Consider the following 23,098-nt stretch of genomic DNA (forward strand, 5'->3'; position numbering starts at 1 on the left):
CTACCCTCTTATTATTGAATCAATTACTACCCTGTCTACACATTTTCCTTTGTTACACAAAACCTGCTGTTATAGTCAGTCATCTGTATTTTGACAGTAGAGAGAGTTTTCAAATGGAGGGTGGTGCTGTTTGTGTCTTCTACTGTAGATTAATCAACCTTTAGGACGGCGTGTCCCTGCACAGTTGTCAGACAGGTACATAGAGGTGGTGCTAACTGTGAACCAGTTAGCTGTTTGTGCTCACATGTGAATGATTAACCTTCCGGTCTGCTGTTTTTGACTTGTTTGGTTACTTTGAGTTCCATGGAGTTGGCCACAGGTCCATTTCTGTTCTTATGGCGTCAATTGTTTTCCTTGATATGGAGATACGAATTTCCCTGGTTTGAAATTTCGAAATTATACAGTATCTGTGGTTTAGCAAAGGAAAGCAAATAAAATGTTGGAGCTACTGTATCTGATTGCAATCTTTTACATAGAAAAGTACCATGGTGCCCCATTCACCATGCCTGCTGCACTGTGTTCTAACATTTGTATTGATTACATGTTCTATTTAAGGTAAGAATGTAATAGGTAAAGTAGGACACACAATGCACAGGAAATCCTATTGAGAAACAGCAGATCGCCTCCAAAAAATCAATGTGCTGTAACTTTACGACAGTAAAAGCCCTCCTCGGTGTCATGGAAACCAGATAACCTCCCCAGCCCTGTGCCTGTCGTTATTTCCAATCCCATGATGCCTCCTGCCAGCTGACCGTAACCTGAGCCAGACTAAATGACGAAGCTGCCAGATGATTGGAAACCATGTGGTGCTGTGGTATTTGTTGCGAAAACCTGACCCCAGGCCACACATTGACTAGAGTCTGATTTCAATGATACTCTTATTTTTGGGGGCAAGAGGAGCAACATCACTGTCTCTGATCTCCATCTTGCTAACTACTATTTTGATTTTTATTCAAACAGATAAAGTAGTGACGTAGGCAGTGGTGTAGTTCCTCTATGCCAAAAGAGTCCATTATTGAAACCAGACCCTAGTCACTGTTAGCCAAGGTCAAATTTTCAGGACTACTGTGGAATCGGGAGAGCGAGCAGCACAACAGGTCACCTTTCCGACTCCATCAGAGCGTGAGAGCAGCATTGTTGTGGTTGTCCACTTGTGGGAATTTTCCTTGCTAATTCTCAAGGGGGAACAGATTCAAGTGCCTTGTCCATTTGCACTGCATGTGATTGTATGATTTGTTTGCAAAAGGGCCTGTTGATACAATTTGCACAAAGTCAGGAAGCAAAGTGAAGATCAAGCTAAGTTAAGACCAAGTGAATTTATAACAAATGTTTAATGTATTCAAAGCATTTGGGAATTTCAGTGAATAGCTAAACGTCCTTTACAGTGAACAAACGTTAAAGTGCATGCTGTATGATTTCCACTTTCAAGCCCTTAATATGTTACATTTCTTGAAATCAATTGAAATATGGTTTGATGTCAGTGGCAGTTCACATTTATTCACATTTATTGTACCCTATTCTCTTAAATTGACAACATACACAATGTAACAATGTTTCATGTCAGTGCAAATGTTTAGGCCTATTTGGCTTATTATACAGTTGTACTTTGCCAGTACTAAGCTCAGAGGGTATCATTTAGCAGTAGTTGAAATTATCAAAACAGTGGGACATTTTTTTTTTATGTAACTTTAAATAATTATTAACATATTTTTGTAGTAGTTGCAAAACAAATAGGAAACAATGTTAACGGGTCATGATAAGCACACGCAACATTTATACCTTTTAACAAACACACCTGTTTACTGTTCTTTGTTAAGCTTTACATATCAGCCTCAAGGCCTTCGTCAGAGCTTTTGTCAGTGTTTTACATTTTTTGAGATTGGAGTATAAGGAAAACAAGCATATGTTACCAAATATAACAAGGTGTATTTCATAACTATTCTAATAGTGTGTACATAATATATTAAACAAGACTGTGAAACCACAATGAGGACATTGACCCGTCAAGCAAGTTTTCATAAATCATTGGGTACAGTACAAGAAAAAACGTCAGTTATCTGAAGTGGATGCATTAACTTAATGTTCACATTTACAACATAACAATCACAGACAAACATATGTAAAGCTGTCATAAAATGAGTGCCACTTTATTTGCAATAGGCAATCACACAATATAATAGTTTACTTTTAAATGGATTATTCTTAACATGTAATCGAGTGTGTGAGTGAGTTGTTGTTGAACTGGCAATATTCAAGTTCCCACATCTAAGCAGCCATGTCCAGAGAGCTCTGTATTGCTCTCCCTTGTAAAGGTTTGCCGAGTTTCTTAGGTACAGTGGCCAGTTGTTACAACACATCTAAGCAACCATGTCCACAGAGCTGTCTGTTTTTTTCTGTAAAGGTTGACAAATGTCTTTGGTACAGTGGCCCATGTGGTTCTTTCAAAGTGCACCACAGGTCAGTAAAGGTCCTTGTTTGATGTGGGGGGAGACTTGTGAATTCTTTAGTGATTATGGTTGCATCAGCCACTGTGCCTCTTAGTGATACACAGAGCCTAAATTTACCACAAAGTGTTTCCGGACAACTGAGATATGTCAATAACAAGTCTTCCCTGCTCACCTCGCAAACAGTTTCCTACGAATGGAGAAGAATGTTAGATAATTGTCGCTTAGCTTTTGATTGCGTGTCCAAGCAGTGACTTTCTCGAGATTTGCGCTAAACGCACCAACAGAAATGCATCAAGGCCCTAGCAGCACACTTTAGTACAGCCCTCTGAAGTGATACAATAACCAAGTATTGGGAGAACTACATCCATTTTGGTCAGGAAGAACCCCACAACCTCGTCAAAGTCCTACCGTGGCATTGAAAAGAGAGGTGGCATTGCCTTGCGTGGCAAGTTGCCACCATGACTGGATGGGAACCATGGCTTGCTGCAGGACCTTGTCTCTGTGCCACTGCTCCAGGCAATCCAACGCTTCTGGGAAGGCCTTGCTCTCAAACTTGTTGGCAAACATGCTGTTTCTGTCGATGATCCACTGCAAATCCTCCAGACCATAGATGCAGATGTCCCTAACATAGCGGCCTGCGGAAAGAATGCAGCAGAAAGGACATAAAGATGAGATTCAGCTCGGTATCAAAGTCTATCAACTGCTGTTGCTCAAACAATGGCACCGGAAGGGATGGCTGCCGTTCTACGGGCTCCTAACCAACTGCGCAATATTTTTATTTTTTTCCGCACCAAAACTTTTTTTGGTACATAATGTTTCTGCTACCTTCTCTTATGACCGACAAGAGATTCTGGATATCAGAACCGTGATTACTCACCCCAAACTGGACAAATACTTTTTTTCTGTAATCCGTCTGACGCAAAGGATTTACTGCTGCTCCCGGACCAGGTCCAAATCTCCGTCATTTGCATGAAGAGGAGACGGAGATACAGAGGCCGCAGATCTGGGTGCCTCGTGAGAATTAAGTCAGCGACTGGGTAACCCGCCTCTCCCATTCGTCCTATTGGCCAACGTGCTCCATTTTTGAGACGATCATGCTAAAGGGACATTTAAACTGTAATATCTTGTTTCACAGAGTCGTGGCTGAACGACGACATGGATAATATAGTTGGCTGTGTTTTCCGTGCATCGGCAAGACAACAGCTACCTCCGGTAAGACGAGTGGTGGTCTGTTTATTTGTCAATAACAGCTGGTGCGAATTTTTTTGTATTAAGGAAGTCTCAAGGTTTTGCTCGCCTGAGGTAGAGTACCTCATGATAAGCTGTAGACCACACCAACTACAGCAAGACCAATTCAAGACCAAGACCGGAGAAAATCGAGTCAAGACTGAGACCGGGACGGGGACAAGAGGTCTGAGACTGAATCAAAACCAAGGACAGAACAACGTGAGTCCAATTCAAGACCATGATTGCAATTTTGTCAAATCACCACCAAAGTAAGAGTTCAAAATGTCGAGTATTTCTGTGTTTATATTTCAGAACAACATATGGATTCTTTAGACATTCAGAATAGTGAAAAAATGCAAACTGAGGGAAAATAGAGCCACTCTACAAATTATTACTAATCCCAAGACAGTGGGGAACAATGGGCCTTTACACCTTCAGAGAAGGGCTAAGAATTTATAAAATGATATTATTTTCAATGATGTTCTGATTTAATCTCTTCTGTTTTTGTTGGAAAGGGTTAACACTGAAAAAAAAAAAATATCCAACTAGGATTTTTCTTTGCTGGTCTCTGGGGAGATAAATATAGTTAAGTCAGCCATTGGCTAGGCCTACAGAAGCTAGATAAAGACATCTGCCATTCAACTGTATACGGGTAACATTTTGGAGTGGTATCAACCAATAACATTTTGACTTAATGGGTGGGACCATTTTTACAAAAACGTATGGAAACTTCTGCCTTGAAGGCCAACAGGTCAGTGCACAATAGCAAGCAGTAGTTTCCCCACGGTCTCGCTAGCTTTTGTTGTCGGCTAGTTTGCAGCTGCTGCAGCAGGTCTTATCAAAGAGGATGTTGCTGCTAATTTGATAGCGTCTCCCTTTTCATGAATAATTTTCAACTAGAAGTTATGTTTCAAATGATCATCTGAGTGGAACTGTTTTTATTTATTGCAGAGCGCTTACTTTTGTTAGCCATCTCTTGGGAAAATAACTTATGAACAGTACTAGTCAAAAGTTTGGACACCAACTAATTCCAGGGTTTTTCTATATTTTTTAAAACTATTTTCTACATTGTTGAATAATAGTGAAGACATCAACTATGAAATGACACACATGGAATCATGTAATAACCAAAAAAGTGTTAAGCAAATCAAAATATATTTGAGGTTCTTCAAAGTAGCCACCCTTTGCCTTGACAGCTTCGCACACTCTTGGGATTCTCTCAACCAGCTTCATGAGGTAGTCACCTGGAATGCATTTCACTTGACAGGTGTGCCTTGTTAAAAGTTAATTTGTGGAATTTCTATCATAATGCGTTGAACCAGTCAGTTGGGTTGTGACATGGTAGGGGTGGTATACAGAAGATAGCCCTATTATGGCAAGAACAGCTCAAATAAGCAAAGAGAAACCACAGTCCGTCATTACTTTAAGTCATGAAGGTCAAGCAATCCGGAAAATTAAGAACTGTGAAGGTTTCTTCGGGTTCAGTTGCAAAACCCATCAAGCGCTTTGAAACTGGCTCTCATGAGGACTGCCACAGGAAAGGAAGACCCAAAGTTACCTCTGCTGCAGATGATAAGTTCATTAGCGTTACCAGCCTCAGAACTCTGCAATTAACTGCTCCTCAGATTGCAGCCCAAATAAATGCTTCACAGAGTTCAAGTAACACACGTCTGAACATCAACCATTCAGAGGAGACTGCGTGAATCATGCCTTTATGTTTGAATTCCTGCAAAGAAACCACTAAAGGACACCAAGAAGAAGAGACTTGCTTGGGCCAACAAACATGAGCAATTGACATTAGACAGGTGGAAATCTGTCCTTTGGTCTGATGAGTCCAAATTTGAGATATTTTGTTCCAACCGCTGTGTCTTTGAGACACAGAGTAGGTGAACGGATGATCTCTACATATGTGGCTCCCGCCGTGAAGCATGGAGGTTTGATTTAATTTACAGCACCAGGATGAATGCCACTTTTTAAAACATTTTCTAACAAAAGACCACGTAAGATATGGTCGTTTTCATATATTCTTAGAATTTGGGGGAATTACGTATTCTAAGGCACTGGTAACTTTGTGCTAAAGGTGAAATGTTTTTTTGCAATGGGAAGTAATAGTTGTCAATTAGTAGTCAATTATGATTAGGAAATGTTTATTGGTTGTGTTTTTGTATTCTTAGGATTTGGTCCTACTGGCTTTTTATGTAAGTTTATGGACTGCTTATTCTTTAACAATGCCTTGGATAGCTCTTTTGTCCCTTTTCACACTTATGCGGAAACCTCACCTGGCTTAACTTCTTAGCCTTTTGTTAATCACACTGTCATCTCAGATGTTCAAAATATGCTTTACAGCCAACGCTAGACAAGCATTTGTGTAAGTTTATCATGGCATAATGCTATGCTAGGCTCTGCTAGCAGCAGGCAACATTTTCACGAAAATAAGAAAAGCAATCAAATTAAATAATTTACCTTTTGAAGAACTTCAGATGTTTTCACTCAGGAGACTCCCAGTTAGATAGCAAATGTTTACTTTTGATTACTTTTGTAGGCTCCCATTTGTTCTTCACGTTTGGCTGAGAAATTGGCCGGAAAATGAGGTCACTACAGCGCCAATCTTTTTTCCAAATTAGCTCCATAATATCGACAGAAACATGGCAAACGTTGTTTAGAATCAATCCTCAAGGTGTTTTTCACATATCTATTTGATAATATATCCGCCGGGACAATTGGTTTCTCATAAGAAGCGATTGGAAAAATGGCTACCTTTTACTTTACGCAAGATTTTCTGCGGGAGCCATCATGTGACCACTTGCTCAATGTGGTCCCTTACGGCTATTCTTCAACATAAATGCGTAAAAAGACGTCACAATGCTGTAGACACATTGGGGAATACGTAGAAAGCGTAAGCTCATTTGTAGCCCATTCACAGCCATATAAGGAGTCATTGGCATGCAGGGCTTTCAAAATATTGGGCACTTCCTGGTTGGATTTTTATCTGGGTTTCGCCTGTAACATCAGTTCTGTTGCACTCACAGACTATGTTTTCTATCCAAAGCTGTCAATTATATGCATAGTCGAGCAGCTTGTCGTGACAAAATATCCCGTTTAAAACAGGAACGTTTTTTTATCCAAAAATGAAAATACTGCCCCCTAGTTACAAAAGGTTAACTGGTGCCCCCAGAGACGAAACCTCTCATCACTCAACGCCTAGGTTTACCTCCACTGTACTCGCACCCTACCATACCCTTCTCTGTACATTATGCCTTGAACCTATTCTACCACGCACAGAAATCTGCCCCTTTTTAATTCTCTGTTCGCTCTAGATGACCAGTTCTTATTGCCTTTAGCCGTACACTTATCCTACGCTGGACGCTTTTGACTTAGAGTATGTGGACAATACCTAGGTGTCTGGTTAGACTGTAAACTCTCCTTCCAGACTCACATTAAGCATCTCCAATCCAAAATTAAATCTAGAATCTGCTTCCTATTTTGCATCAAGGCATCCTTCACTCATGCTGCCAAACATACCCTCGTTAAACTGACTATCATACCATTCCTTGACTTCGGCGATGTCATTTACAAAATAGCCTCCAACACTCTCCTCAGCAAATTGGATGTAGTCTGTCACAGTGCCATCCATTTTTGTCAACAAAGCCCCATATACTACCCACCACTGCGACCTGTACGCTCTCCTTGGCTGGCCCTCGCTTCATATTCGTCGCCAAACCCTCTGGCTCCAGGTCATCTATAAGTATTTGCTAGGTAAAGCCCCACCTTAAAGCAGCTCACTGGTCACCATAGCAGCACCCACCCGTAGCATGCGCTCCAGCAGGTATATTTCACTGGTCACCCCCAAAGCCAACTCCTCCTTTGGGCGCCTTCTGCTGCCAATGACTGGAATGAATTGCAAAAATCACTGAAGCTGGAGACATCTCATTCACTAACTTTAAACATCAGTTGTCAGAACAGCTTACCTATCATTGCACCTGTTTTTATTTATTTTTATTTCACCTTTATTTAACCAGGTAGGCCAGTTGAGAACAAGTTCTCATTTACAACTGTGACCTGGCCAAGATAAAGCAAAGCAATGCGACACAAACAACAACACTGAGTTACACATAGAATAAACAAAAGTTGTCAATAACACAACAGAACAAGTCTATATACAGTTTGTGCAAATGGCGTAAGGAGGTAAGGCAATAAAATAGGCCATAGTAGCGAAGTAATTACAATTTGGCAATTAACACGAGGGATAGATGTGCAGATGTGCAAGTAGAAATACTGGTGTGCAAAAAAAGTAAATAGAAACAATATGGGGATGAGGTGGATATTTGGATGGGCTATTTACAAATGGGCTGTGTGCAGCTGCTCAGATAGCTGATGCTTAAAGGTAGTGCACCTGTACATATCCCATCTGTAAATAGCCCACCCAACTAGCTCATCCCCATGTTATTTTTTCCCTCCTTTGCACCCCAGTATCTCTACTTGCACATTCATCTTCTGCACATCTATCACTCCAGTGTTTAATTGCTAAATTTGAATTATTTCACCACTGTGGCCTATTTATTGCCTTACCTCCCTAATGTTACTACATTTGCACACACTATATAGACTTTTCTATTGTGTTATTGACTGTACGTTTGTTTATCCCATGTGTAACTCTGTTTGTGTCGCAGTTGTAAATGAGAACTTGTTGTCAACTGGCCTAATAAAAATGGGGAAAAATTACATCATGCTGTTTGTGACTGCTGTCTTTCTATCGGCCCTATGCCAAAAAAATCCCAAATGGCCCGCCCAGCGACGTGTGTGAAAAATTATACGTTTTTCATATAGATTTTTCAGATTTTTACTCTCAAAATCTAAAAAAGTGTATAGAAGAAAAAACAAACATTTATTGTCTAAATCCACATCAATGCACCTCTTGGTGTTAGGGGCCAGTATTTTCATTTTTGGGGAAAAAACGTTCCCCTTTTCAACGGGATATTTTGTCAGGAAAAGATGCTAGAATATGCATGTAATTGACAGCTTTGGATAGAAAATACTGTTTCCAAATCTGTAAAGATATTGTCTGTGAGTATAACAGAACTGATGTTGCAGGCGAAAGCCTGAGAAAAATCCAATCCGGAAGTGCCCCAGGTTTTGAAAGCGCTGCGCTCCAATACTCCCTATTCAGCTGTGAATGTACCATCAACGAGCTTAAGCTTTCTACGTATTCCCCAAGGTGTCTACAGCATTGTGACGTAGTTTTACGCATTTCTGTTGAAGAATAGCTGTAGGCGTCCACATTGCGTAAGTGGTCACATGGTGGCTCCGAGAGAGATTCTCGCGTAAAATACAGAGGTAGCCATTACTCCAATCGGTCCTAGTGAAAAACTAATTGTTCCGACGGGAGTAGATCTAGTAGATATTAGAAAAACACCTTGAGGATGGATTCTAAACAACGTTTGCCATGTTTCTGTCGATATTATGGAGCTATTTTTTTTTTGTGGTGACTGCAATTTCCTTGCGATTTCTCAGCCAAATGTGAAGAACAAACGGAGCTATTTCGCCTACGAAAATAATATTTTGGGACAAAATGAACTTTGGCTGTCTACCTGGGAGTCTCGTGAGTGAAAACATCCGAAGTTAATCAAAGGTAAACGATTTAATTTGATTGCTTTTCTGATTTCTGTGACAAGGTTGCCTGCTGCTAGCAAGGCATAATGCTATGCTAGGCTATGATAAACTTACACAAATGCTTGTCTAGCGTTGGCTGTAAAGCATATTTTGAATCTGAGATGACAGGGTGATTAACAAAAGGCTAAGCTGTGTTCCAATATATTTAACTTGTGATTTTCATGAATAGGAAGATTTTCTAGGAAGATTTATGTCCGTTGCGTTATGCTAATTAGTGTCAGATGATGACAACGGTCCTGTTCACGGGATGGGGTGTCACTACAGGTTAAACCACATCAATCTGATTGGGTGGGCCTTTCAAGCCCGATAGGTTCGCCAGTGCGCAAATATGTCTATAATAGATAAGGCTCTTAAGATATTGTTTCAAGAAAGGAGTGTATATATTTAGCCTGGTGAAGCGGTTTTATGCCCTTATGAATGGAAGATGATAATTCTGAGTTTTCTACCCCGCTGATCTCGGGAGGAAATTACGAGTCCTCACTGTCCAAGACTGAGTACAAATGTATCTGACTGACACTGAGTCCAGTACGAGACCAGTGGTGACCCGCCATTCAGGGCAGGTGGGGCACACTGACTGATTGGACTGATCATGTCAACATAATACTTTCAAAATCATAGCTAACAAGCTAGACAAGCAGTCATCATCATGAATCATCATCATCTATCACGTCGACAATCTACTGGCAAATCCAGAAATTATAGATTAAACGTATTGGTGCTCATCGGCCATTGGACATAAACACTTTTGGACACTACAGTGAAAATGTGTAACTTTGTTAAAGCAAGGCCCCTGCACTATGCAAGGATATGGGCAACGAACACTTTTACAACATACAGAAGAACGCTTGTTATCAAGGGGCAAAGTATTGACACATTTTTTTAAATTGAGAGACTAGCTTAAAGTTTTCTTTACTGACCATAATTTTCACTTCTGACCGATTGCATGATGACTAGTTTCTCACACGACTGGCCTATCTGGGTGATGTTTTTTCTCGCCTGAATGATCTGAATCTAGGATTACATGGAATCTCCGCAACTATTCAATGTGAGGGACAAAATTGAGGCAATGATTAAGAAGTTGGACCTCTTCTGCGTCTGCATTAACAAGGACAGCACACAAGTCTTTCCATCATTGTATGATTTTTTTTTTTTGTGTGCAAGTTAACTCAAGCTTACGGACAATGTCAAATGTGATATAGAGAAGCACCTGAATGAGTTGGGTGTGCAATTATGGAGGTACTTTCCCGAAACGGACGACACAAACAACTGGATTCGTTATCCCTTTCATGCCCTGCCTCCAGTCCCCTTTCCGGTATCTGAACAAGGGAACCTCATCGAAATTGCAACTTGCGGTTCTGTGAATATTTAATCAGAAGCCACTGCCAGATTTCTGGATTGGGCTGCGTTCAGCTTATCCTGCCTTGGCAAATCGCGCTGTTAAGATACTGATGCCCTTTGCAACCAAGTACCTATGTGAGAGTGGATTCTCAGCCATCACTAGCATGAAAACTAAATACAGGCACAGACTGTGTGCGGAAAATTATTTAAGACAGACTCTCCAATACAACCCAACATTATAGAGTTACGTGCAATCCTTTCAAGCGCACCCTTCTCAGTTATTTACAATTTTCGATGAGCAAATAAGATTTTATATGTAAGATGGTTAAATAAAGAGTATAATTATTGATGATTATTATTATATTTTGTGCCCTGGTCCTATAAGAGCTATTTGTCACTTCCCTCGAGCCGGGTTGTGACAAACTCACACTGATTTGTTATGTTTAATAAATGTATCGTATAGTGTGTGAGGCAGGCTTACAATGATGGCAAAAAAACATTTGAAAGTGCATTGACCCTGTTACTAAGGGGGTACGCAGTTGGAGGTTGAATGCTTTGAAGGGGTTTGGGACTATAAAAAGTTTTGGAGACACTGGTCTAGAGGGTCTACACCAGAAGTTAATGGTTATCCGTGGGAAGAATGTATATGGTGGGTGCAATTAAGCTTGGAATGTGCTGAGTGCAGGGAAAACGATCACGTGGTGGCACTGATAAGGGGAGAAAGCCGTGGATTAGTGATGAAGGGGGTCGAGGTCAGGTCACATTAAGGGAGAAGGAACAGTTTATTTTCCGTATCATTTAATTTCCTGCCTAGCAGTATATATGCCATGTTTAGTGAGGAGGAGCCCACCTAAATTGGGGTATTTCTATTACCACTATTGGAAATGTGTTTTTGTCTGTTCAGGTGTTTGATCCTTTGGGGTGAATAAACTTGGCCTTAGGTTCTATATATCAGAGTAAGAATTCAACACAAGCAAAAACTAAAGCAGGCGGTACGAGTGACTCGCTCAATACGGAAGTGGTCAGATGATGCGGATGCTAAGCTACAGGACTGTTTTGCTAGCACAGACTGGACTATGTTAGGGGATTCATCCGCTGGCATTGAGGAGTACCGTAATTTCCGGACTATAAGCCGCAACTTTATTCCCACACTTTGAACCTCGCGGTTTATACAATGACGCGGCTAATTTATGGATTTTTCCCGCTTTCACAAGATTCATGCCGCCAAAAAACTGAGCACCGTCACATAATGTGACGTAAATCGAACGCGCTCAAACTTCCCATCATTCTGATTGCGGTAGTAATTTTGTCACCCTCATCATGGCAAAGACACGGAGAAATGCATATGATGCAGCTTTCAAGTTGAAGGCAATAAATCTGGCTGTTGGAAAAGGAAATAGAGCTGCTGCATGGGAGCTTGGCCTTAATGAGTCGATGATAAGACGTTGGAAACAGCAGCGTGAGGAACTGACTCAGTGCAGAAAGACAACAAAAGCTTTCAGAGGGAAGAAAAGCAGATGGCCCAAAGTATTTGCAGCCACTCGACATCAGTGTAAATCGTGCATTTAAGGTGGCGCTCCTTGTTCAGTGGGAGGCTTGGATGACAAGTGGGGAGAAATCCTTCACTAAAACGGGCCGCAGGCGAAGAGCATCTTATGGTCAAGTCTGCCAGTGGGTCCTGACAGCGTGGAGCATTGTCAAAAAATCCACTATCATCAACGGGTTTCGAAAGGCTGGACTGCTGCGTGTTGAAGGGGCAGCATGAGCTCAGCGGGGTATTTGCCTCCGGATGAAAGTGACGAGAGCGACAATGAAAACGATCCAACATCGGATGAAACAATTCTGAGGCTATTCAACTTCGATACCGAAGGAGATTACTTCAGTGGTTTCAGTGCACAGGAGGAGGAAGATAGTGACCAATGACTTTCTTGGTAGGCTACTGTTTTAATTTGTTACAAGCCGTGTTTCGTTAAAGCCTATTTATTTTTGTTACAAGCCGTGATTCGTTTAAAGGCTGTGTAAAGTTCATTTGTTTCAATGTACCGGTAGGCACCTGCGGCTTATAGACATGTGCGGCTTATTTATGTACAAAATACATTTTTTAATAATTCAGTGGGTGCGGTTTATATTCAGGTGCGCTTAATAGTGCAGCAATTACGGTATACCATATAAATCACCCACTTTATCAATAAGTGCATCAATGACATCATCCCCACAGTGACCGTACGTATCATATCCCAACCAGAAGCCATGGATCACAGGCAACATCGCAACCAAGCTAAAGGCTAGAGCTGCCACTTACAAGAAGCGGGACACTAATCTTAACGCTTGTAAGAAATCCTGCTATGCCCTCAGATGAACGATCAAACAGGTAAAGCGTCAAGGCTCTGACATTCGTCGGCTTGCAAACTGTTACGGATTAGAGGGAAGCCCAGCCATGAGCTGCCCAGTGATGTGAGCCTACCAGACAAGTTAAATGCCTTTTATGCTTGCTTCAAGGCAAGCAACACTGAAGCATGCATATGAGAGCACCAGCTGTTCCGGAGGACTGTGATCACACTCCGTAGCCAATGTGTGTAAGACCTTTTTAAACAGGTCAACATTCACAAGGCCAGGTGTACTCCAGCAGATTCTGGCAAGTGTCTTCACTTATGGCCTTGCCTACACCTAGCAACTTGTTTTTTAAATTATATGAGCAAAAAATATTCTATTGTTTTTGGAATGGCCAGACAACATTTAACAGGCCTATTTATATAATGAATATGAATTCGGAGGGCAGAAATGATTACATATGAAACGACTAGACCTCTCACAAGGCTTCAGTCACACAAAAGCTATACCGAAATCCGAACTCGTTCTCTAGCAGATTGTCTCACCCCATGTTCAAGAGTGGCCTTTTTCTTTTTTATTCAGATTACATCCTGTCACTTTCGGTTATTTGAAAATAAAATAATCTCAAAAATGTATATTTTTGAAACAACCCATAGAATGTTGGTTGCAATTTCAGTTTAATCCACCAGAAAAGACGGAACAGATATGTTTAAACTCAAATATATTGATTAAAATAATAAATGAATGGGGACAAAATATTTAAACTGTATAATCTTTATAAATGATTTCATAAATAGGACTGTTAGTTGTCACTCATGCAGCTAACAAAAATATGGAAATGTCTTCTATACTCAAAATTACAACTAACTAATTGCAGCATTACTGCAAAAATGGAAGAGGCAAGTGGAAGGTTGGAGAAAATAAGGAACGTGTCAGCCCTGCATTAAAGACCAAAATTGGTTAAAGAAAATTTAAGGGTCCAAAAATTGACACCTCTGCCATATAGATTGCTAAATAGTTGGGAACTGTTGACACACTCCAGCCACATGAGGTCTATCATTGTCTTGCATTAGGAGGAATCCAGGGTCAACCACACCAGCATATGGTCTCACAAGGGGTCTGAGGATCTAAAGTGGTTTTCCACTTTAATTTTGAGTGTGACTCCAAATCCAGACCTCTATGGGAAGATAAATTTGATTTCCATTGATCATTTTTGTGTGATTTTGTTGTCAGCACATTCAACTATGTAAAGAAAAAACTATTTTAATAAGAATATTTCATTCATTCAGATCCAGGATGTGTTATTTTAGTGTTCCCTTTATTTTTTTGAGCAGTATATAAAGGGAACACTAAAATAACACATCCTGCATATATATATATATATATATATATATATATATTATATATATATGCATGCATACATACATGCATACACAGCCGAAGTCAAGTTTACATACACTTTAGCCAAATACATTTTAAATTAGATTTTTCCGCAATTCTTAACATTTAATCCTAGTAAAAATAATCTTTCTTAGGTCAGTTAGTTTCACCACTTTATTTTAAGAATGTGAAATGTCAGAATGAGAGAATTATTTCTTTCCGCTTTTATTTCTTTCATCACATTCCCAGTGGGTCAGAAGTTTACATACACTCAATTAGTATTTGGTAGCATTGCCTTTTAATTTGTTTTACTTGGGTCAAATGTTTCTGGTAGCCTTCCACAAGCTTCCCACAATAAGTTCGGTGAATTTTGGCCCATTCCTCCTGACAGAGCTGGTGTAACTGAGTCAGGTTTGTAGGCCTCCTTGCTCGCACATGTTTTTTCAGTTCTGCCCACAAATGTTCTATGGGATTGAGGTCAATACCTTGACTTTGTTGTCCTTAAGCCATTTTGCCACAACTTTGGAAGTATGCTTGAGGTCATTGTTCATTTGGTGTACCCATTTGTGACCAAGCTTTAACTTCCTGACTGATGTCTTGAGATGTTGCTTCAATATATCCACATAATTTTCTCCTCGTGATGCCATCTATTTTGTGAAGTGCACCAGTCCCTCCTGCAGCAACGCACCCCCACAATATGATGCTGCCACCACCGTGCTTCACGGTTTGGATGGTGTTCTTCGGCTTGCAAGCCTCCCCCTTTTTTCTTCCAAACATAAAAATGGTCATTATGGCCAAATAGTTCTATTTTTGTTTCATCAGACCAGAGGATATTTCTCCAGAACGTACGATCTTTGTCCCCATGTGCAGTTGAAAACCGTAGTCTGGCTTTTTATGGCGGTTTTGGACCCGTGGCTGCTTCCTTGCTGAGTGGCCTTTTAGGTTATGTTGATATAGGACTCGTTTTACTGTGGCTATAGATACTTTTGTACCTGTTTCCTCCAGCATCTTCACAAGGTCCTTTGCTGTTGTTCTGTGATTGATTTGCATTTTTTGCACCAAAGGACGTTCATCTCTAGGAGACAGAACGCGTCTCCTTCCTGAGCGCTATGATTTCTGCGTGGTCCCATGGTGTTTATACTTGCGTACTATTGTTTGTACAGATGAACGTGGTACTTTCAGGTGTTTGGAAATTGCTCCCAAGTATGAACCAGACTTGTGGAGGTCTACAATTTTTTTCTGGGGTCTTGGCTGAATTCTTTTGATTTTCCCATGATGTCAAGCAAAGAGGCACTGAGTTTGAAGGTAGGCCTTGAAATGCATCCACAGGTACACCTCCATTTGACTCAAATTATTTCAATTAGCCTATCAGAAGCTTCTAAAGTCATGACATCATTTTCTGGAATTCTTTAGACTGGAGCGTCAGCCTTTGTGGGTTCGATTACAGGCTCAAAATGGCCAGAAACAAAGACCTTTCTTTTGAAACTTGTCAGTCTAGAAATGAAGGCTATTCCATGCGAGAAATTGCCAAGAAACTGAAGATCTCGTACAACATTGTGTACTACTCCCTTCACAGAACAGCGCAGACTGGCTATAACCAGAATAGAAAGAGTGGGAGGCCCTGGTGCACAACTGAGCAAGATGACAAGTACATTCGAGTGTTAGAGTTCCTCTGTCCAGTATCTTTTCTTTTTATTGGACAGTCTGAGATATGGCTTTTTCTTTGTAACTCTGCCTAGACGGCCAGCATCGCTGAGTCGCCTCTTCGCTGTTGATGTTGAGACTGGTGTTTTGCGGGTACTATTTAATGAAGCTGCCAGTTGGGGACTTGTGAAGTGTCTGTTTCTCAAACACAAACACTCTAATGTACTTGTCTTCTCGTGTATATATTATCTCCGTTATTTCGACTAACCTGTACCCCTGCACCTTGACTCGGTACCGGTACCCCCTGCATATAGCCTCTGTTATTTTATTGTTGCTTTAGTTTATTTAGTAAATATTTTCTTAACCATTGTTTGGTTAAGGGCTTTTCAGTAAGCACCTGTTGTATTCGGCAAATGTGACATACGATTTTGATTTGTGTGAACAGTTTGCTTCCTAATCAGAAGACTAATCTGGAATCAAGGAGCCAAACATGCCCTAGACAAGTGAGGTCAAGAGTAGAAACTGACTTTGACCGGGATAGGGAGTTGTTGTACCTTTGCATCCATTGTGTACTGTCCCCTCTTGGTCCCTCCATTTGATTGTCCGGATCTCGCCACCCCAGCCGCCTCCTACATGACTTCCTGGCGCTTCTAGGAGCAGATAATCGATCCAAAACAGATCATTTCATTCTCACTTTTCATTATAGCCTCTCACGTGTCACTTGCAGTGCCTTCAAAGTTTTCATACCCCTTGACTTATTCCACATTCTGTTGTTACACCCTGAATTCAAAATGGATTACTTTTTTTTTTCTCACCCATCTACACACAATTTCCCAGAATGACAAAGTGAAAACATGTATTTTGAATTTTTTTGTTAATTTATTTAAAATGAAATACAGAAATATCTCATTTACGTAATGTCAATACTTTGTAGAAGCACCTTTTGGCAGCGATTACAGCTGAGAGTCTTTCTGGGTAAGTCTCTATGAGCTTTCCACACCTGGACTGTACAACCGTTGCCCATTATTCTTTTCAAAATTCAAGCTCGTCAAATTGGTTGTTGGTCATTGCGAAGCCATTTTCAGGTCCAGACATCGATTTTTCAAGTGGATTTAAGTAAAAAAAATGTTACTCGGCCACTCTGGTAAGCAACGCCAGTGTAGATTTGACCTTGTGTGTTAGCTTATTGTCCTGATGAAAGGTGAATTAATCTCCTAGTGTCTGGTGGAAAGCAGACTGAACCAGGTTTTCCTGTAGGATTTTGCCTGTGCTTAGCTCCGTTCTGTTTATTTTTTAATCATGAATAACCCATAGTCCTTAATGATTACAAGCGGGGGGGTTGTTGAATCTGTGTTTTGAAATGAATTGCTCGACTGTGGGACCTTACAATTATCTGTATGTGTGGGGTACAGAGACAAGGTAGTCGTTCAAAAGTCCTATTATATACTATTATTGCAAACAGTAAGTCCATGCAATTTATTGTGTTAAGCAAATTTGTACTCCTGAATGTAGTTAGACTTGCCATAACAAAGGGGTGGAATATTTGACTTATTTTTCCTAGCCACTGTGCTTCTGCATTTCTTTCTCTTTGGGGTTTTAGGCTGGTTATCTGTAAAGCACTTTGACAACTGCTGATGTAAAAAGGGCTTCATAAAATACATGTCATTGAGCTACGCTGGTTTACTTTACTTCAAACAATGTGGGCATGTTGAACCCATTCCTTTTAAGTTTCAAGGCTAGAAGTAATCTTTGAACACCCCAAATAAATGTACTGTAAGTCAGCCTTTCACGAACTCAGTTACTAGGCCACCAGGATTTATCGACTAAGCATAGCCATTTCGTCTCCTAGGTTTTTGCTTTTGGATACATTTCAAATTGGAAAGGTTGTGCGTGGCATAGCTATGCACTCATGGAAAGATTGTAGATGTCTTATCTGTTTTCCTCACGGATTTAACATTGATATAAGCTCAGAACCACTTGTGTTACAGAGATTACAAGTTGCTTTTTATGTGCTGTTTGTAAACTTGTACTTTACCTTTAATGTGATTGAGCGTCACCCAGTAGTGCTCATCTGGGCTGAATGCGTCCTTGGACCACTCTAGCAGGTCTCTGGACACGTGACTCCTCAGTACAAACTCCACAAAGGTCCTGGTTAGTGCGTAGTAGGCTGTACCAAAGTACATCTGAAGCCTGTGGGGCGGAGCACCTTTCTTTGGGCCTCCGTGCTTGGGGGCCACGTGGGAGCCCCTGACTTCCCTGTACTGCAGCTGAGTCCGGTGACTCATAGCCGCAGGCTGCTTGATGCCCGGGGTCATGTTCCTGTCTCTCCACTCCTTGCTCTGCATGTAGCGCACCAGCTCCAGGTTGCTCTTTACAGGGAAGTCCTGGCCACACAGGTTGAGCACCTTCCTCCAGGGCACAGGCGATGCCGCCAGGTCCCTCATGCAGTTGATGTCGGCCTGCAGCCGTGAGAAGCCGGCATAGGTCACCATCTCGCTGTGGCTGGCCAGGAACACATTGGGAAAGCAGCCCACAAGGCTCTCCACGGCTTCCCTGTACTCCCGCGGAGCCTTGGCGTCCACGTGGATACAGTAGACATTCTGCGGCATGTAGATGGCCCGAAGCAGGCGCACCAACAGCTCCAGCTCCTTGTGGACAGTGAGGATGAAGGCCAGAGGGTAGTCTTCCTCCTCCCGGCTCAGCGGGCTGGTGATGAAGTGAAGCTCCCTCACCAGACGGGAGCAGTCCTGGTCCCCACCTCGACTTCCCATACTCAGAAGATAGCTCTCCACCTGGCAGTCATGGCGTTGCCATGCTGTTGAGCCCTTGGTGCTGGGGAGGAAAGCTTGGCAGTACTTAGAGAATGGCCTGCAGCCCAGGGGCCCACTCTGACCCTGGGGATCTGTGCCAGCCATGGCCCTCAGGTAGATGACTGAGCAGATGAGCATGCATATTCCCAGGCAGAACAGGAAACTGCACTTTGCGCCTTCCAGCTGGAGCATAATAGTCCAGCACTGGACGGACACCACACAATCACCGGCAGCAAAAGACCAGGGTTAGGCTGTATTGTAAAATGACAAAGCCAGACTTGAGACATTAAAATTATTTTAAAGACTCATACCCTTCCATACTTTTTATGGAAGATTATTGAAAAAAAAACACAATTATCTGCAATGTTTTACAACCGTAAGAATAATCTGTTTCCTCATTGCAATTCATACAGGGATTCTTTCTAGAGATATTTAAAAACCCAGCACACAGCAAAGATGAGTAGCTTTTTATGGAGTGCTTATTAATCCGATCACAACAGATGATACAAGTGAGTAGAGAGGAAATACTTAGATAATGCTGCTAGATGGACTAAGGAAGCTGGCTCAGGAAATTGAAGAAATGAATCATTAAGCAATGCAAGAGACAGACTCCTAGACATCAGAATAGAAATGCACATTTGAATTTTGAACCTAGCCATGCAAACAAGGTTTGTATTTTTTCAGTATACAGGTTTCGAAATATGGAAATGCTCTAGCTCCTAGATACACAATACCCTGGATCTAAATAGGATCACACAGCCATAATTAACATCATACATTTTCTTAATCACTTGTAAATCAAAGTAGGTCTACCTGTTGTTCCTGCTAACAGATTATATTTTGTAAGAAGTGAGCTACACTGCTTCGCTCATTCACTGCACTACCACTGGTGGAGAATCAATAAGAATCCAGTTGCTCTTATAACACCCTCTGCAGTTGCCTGATAGCACACTAGAGAGACTTATTCACCAGAGACTTACTAGAACCCGATAATCAGTGGCAGCCTGTTAAAGAGATTTGGACATTGGGCTTGTTATGTGAATATGTAATGAAATCCCAAGGGTCTCCCACATCAACTACACAGGCCATTGTGACATCAAGGAAAAAACCTACAAGATTGGTCTATGCAGTAATTATGTCAACAGACAGGTAAAGTTGAATAGAACCCCCAGGGATTTATCTCATTCTTGGCTTACTGATTCGGAGAGAGCCGTCTTGTTTGCTTATGGCAAACTGCCATTGATTTATTGTTTGTAGTTAATGGGAGACTTTTTCACGAGAAATGAAACCGTCAACTGGCGTTGTTTATTTAGAAACTAAGCAAACTATGTGTGGATAGCAGTGTATCATCCAGTGTGCAAGATTTTTTAAAATGTGAACCACCTGTTGCCATTATTAGTTGGATTAAACACTGCTAGTTCTCATGGAGCCATGCTTTTATTTTATCACCTGTTAATGGATTGAGTAATTTACCAGATATTCCGTCACTCTTAGGCATTTGTAATTGAAAGCTCATTGTGGGAATGTTTAATACCACACACATCATTGCATACTACCCTCAGCAACATTTTGATTCAGGGCAAATACAATCTACCGTTAGTTACCTCCAAGTGTTAACACGCACACAGAGGAAAAGGCTATCCAGTTACCTTAATTGCAGTTGAACCCAGGGTCCTTTTGCTGAAGAATAGGTTAAACATTAAGCGCCTTAACAAAAAATGGCGAGCCGGAACTAACAGGGAGTCAAGCCAGGCACACGCTGGGAGCTGGAGCCATGGGTTGTCAAGGGATGGGCTGGTGGAGCTGATGCTGCTGCAGTTTGCTGTGCGTTGCTTTTGTTGTGGTTGTCTCAGGGCGGCGGGTGGCTCGCAAGGTCGTTGTGCTCCACATCCGTCTCTGTTTTGAGCGTGTGTGTGTGCCTGCGTGTGTCATTTCTCGCTCTCACGTCTGTGGCTGAGGCGCTCCCACTGCATCCCACCTGAGATGAGGGCCGGCCCTGCCTGGTAAGGGCGGATTCTCTCTCATTTGGCGCACACACACACCCATATACAAGCACTGGCAACCTTTCCCGACAGTCTCCTACCACCTTTAAAATGATCTTCAACTGCCTCGCTTAATTTTTTTTCTCTCTTCATCTCTCACCCCGTATCGTTATTTCTCTCTCTCTCCTTTCCCAATTTTAGATTTAACACAAAGGCTAAGCAACCCCAATCTTCCTTCCAATGTCAGATTTGCTGCAGTCGCAGCATGGATTATGGATCTTATCCTCGACTCCTCTCTCTCTGCCTCTCTCGCTCCCTCTCTCCTGGGAGAGTTCTCAGATGGTTCTGCTGCTGTGGCTGGTTTAGTGCTGTGCAGAGTAGAGTGCCGCCGGAGGCAGCGACAGCCTCAGCCAGTGTTTTGTTTGCTGCCTGGTCAGCGACTGAGATTAGTTCTTGTTGTGTTAACAGGGGCCACATGGCCAGAGGTCACATTGAGCTGACACCAGGACACAATAGGTCCCCCCTGCTGGTGGGCTTTTGTCTTTGTGTGGCCGAGTGTGACGTTATGAGTGTGTGTATATGAACATGAGTGTGCACGTGAGCGTTTGTCACTCATTAATGAAAATAAACATTCACTAGTAATGCACAGGTCTGTTTTTATTAAAGAAGGGGGGAAGAACACAACAGAAGCTGTTGATTTGAGTAGAATAGTCATTTGTCCCTCCATTATTCCACAATTTTGCTTTTAGCCTGCCAAATTATGGATATAATGGCCTCCCCTCTTATCACTTTCTGTTAAATGAGGAAGAGCTCGGTTTTTGTTTGGAAAGTGTATTGGAAAGTTGGAAAGCAGTTGGCATCAGTTTCTGGGATTACTTATCTCTTTCCAGTGATCCTGCTGACCAAGGAGGGGTCTGAGAAGCTATTTGGCATCGCAGCTAGCCTAGCTGCTAGCTAGCTGCATATCAAGCTAGCGAGGTTTTCTTGAATGCAGCCCGCGACAAGGTTAGCCATTGTGGCTGGGACCGCGGATTGTCCCGGGTTTGTGGCTGTCTAGATCCCTGCTGTTGTTTTCAATCTTCCCTGTGACCTGCCCTGTCTGGAACTGAGAGGAGTAACAGCGTAACATACGTTGCTAGCTACTATGACAAGACCAAAGCCGTCGGGAGTACCATTGAGGACAGTGGTGTCTATCACACGTGAAGGATATTTTAATTGAACAAAAGAGACCTACGAGCAGTTGTTACAAGAAAATAGCTTCAAGTGTTTTGTCCAAATTCTGACCAGAGATTTCCAGGACCTGAAGAACAGTTTGCAGTTTTCCCAGGGTCAGCTCCATGAGTTGAAACAAGAGAATGGCAAGATGACAGCAATCTGTAAGTCATTGAGCCTTTTGGCCCGACAGTCTAGGGGGGATGGTAGTGAGACCCGTAACATAACTCATGCAAATTTTATTAAAAGTAAAAGTGAGAACGAAATAACCAGGACAACTGAAATCTACCGTCAAACTCTAGGTTTATTAATAAACACACGGTAATGGGGGGAGCAGGAAAAGGGGCTGAGCTGGACCCAAGGAAAGAAACAATAAGCATCCAAAACACCCCTAAGCTAGACTAGCCTACTTTAACAACAGCTAACTAACTAACCAAAAAAATACAGTGGGTGGTCCGCCCAGTTCTAACTAGTGTATTTAACAAAGTTCACCTACGGGTAGTGTATGCCCATGGGCGACTTGTCTTGGTTTCCCCCTTTTCCCACCAGCAACAAACAAACACCATAACCAAAAACAATACTCACAGGTGATGACAAAGTGCTATGAGGTGCTTAAACAAAAGAGAGGTTAAGACACAAAGCAAGAGTGAAACACAGAGACCTACAGACATGGCATTTACAGAGAGATTGAGCTAGAGATTGCTCTAGAGCAAACAAATGATGGGGTTTTTAAACCATGGGGAAGGAACTGTGATAGGGTAGGAAATAGGAGGAGGTGTGTCTTCTGATTGATGATTGATTGTTGACTGATTGGGGAGTGATGGTTTTCACCTGTGAGGGGAGAAGGAGAGAAAAGAAACACACACAGGATACACACACACAGGATAACTGTATCCGTAACAGGAAGCTTCTCTAATGTCAAACATGTAAAGTGTGGTGTACCACAGGACAGCTCTCTAGGCCCTCTACTCTTTTTGATTTTTACCAATGACCTGCCACTGGCATTAAACAAAGCGTGTGTGTCCATGTATGCGGATGATTCAACCATATATGCATC

General features: G+C 41.8%; 2 protein-coding genes across 8 annotated transcripts in view; one reads left to right on the forward strand and one right to left on the reverse strand.

Moving 5' to 3' along the window:
* Positions 1-23,098, forward strand: part of LOC115142842 (replication termination factor 2-like) — a 38,605-nt gene that overhangs the window by 7,914 nt on the left and 7,593 nt on the right. For 2 of the 4 annotated variants that reach the window (XM_065001656.1, XM_065001657.1), the window contains exon 6: positions 3,723-3,893. The exons of the other annotated variants lie outside the window; for them this stretch is intronic. In XM_065001656.1, the coding sequence (XP_064857728.1) occupies positions 3,723-3,893 (171 nt within the window). The remainder of the gene's footprint in view (positions 1-3,722; positions 3,894-23,098) is intronic. 4 annotated transcript variants of the gene reach the window in all.
* LOC115142841 (beta-1,3-galactosyl-O-glycosyl-glycoprotein beta-1,6-N-acetylglucosaminyltransferase 7-like) lies at positions 1,313-21,805 on the reverse strand. 4 transcript variants are annotated; one of them, XM_029682625.2, is made up of 5 exons: positions 20,497-21,805; positions 18,073-19,098; positions 16,592-16,687; positions 2,856-3,082; positions 1,313-2,634 (listed from the first exon to the last, which is right to left on the reverse strand). In XM_029682625.2, the coding sequence occupies exons 2-5, from the start codon at positions 19,037-19,039 to the stop codon at positions 2,347-2,349; spliced, it is 1,578 nt and encodes a 525-aa protein (XP_029538485.1). In that variant the 5' UTR covers positions 19,040-19,098; positions 20,497-21,805; the 3' UTR covers positions 1,313-2,346. The 4 variants fall into 4 exon arrangements, with proteins under 4 accessions (XP_029538485.1, XP_029538484.1, XP_029538486.1 ...); XM_029682624.2 differs by lacking the exon at positions 20,497-21,805 and adding an exon at positions 19,661-20,465; XM_029682626.2 differs by lacking the exons at positions 16,592-16,687; positions 20,497-21,805 and adding an exon at positions 19,661-20,467.

This window comes from Oncorhynchus nerka, linkage group LG15 (assembly GCF_034236695.1).
Source record: "Oncorhynchus nerka isolate Pitt River linkage group LG15, Oner_Uvic_2.0, whole genome shotgun sequence".
NCBI lineage: Eukaryota > Metazoa > Chordata > Actinopteri > Salmoniformes > Salmonidae > Oncorhynchus > Oncorhynchus nerka.

Excerpts from the sequence above, each read along its gene's own strand:
- LOC115142841 (XM_029682625.2), bottom strand. The coding sequence starts at position 19,039 with ATGCTCCAGCTGGAAGGCGCAAAGTGCAGTTTCCTGTTCTGCCTGGGA. Across the intron at positions 16,688-18,072 it reads GACGCTCAATCACATTAAAG|AAGCGCCAGGAAGTCATGTA; the intron begins GTAAAGTACAAG and ends ATCTGCTCCTAG. Across the intron at positions 2,635-2,855 it reads CCTCTCTTTTCAATGCCACG|GAAACTGTTTGCGAGGTGAG; the intron begins GTAGGACTTTGA and ends CTCCATTCGTAG.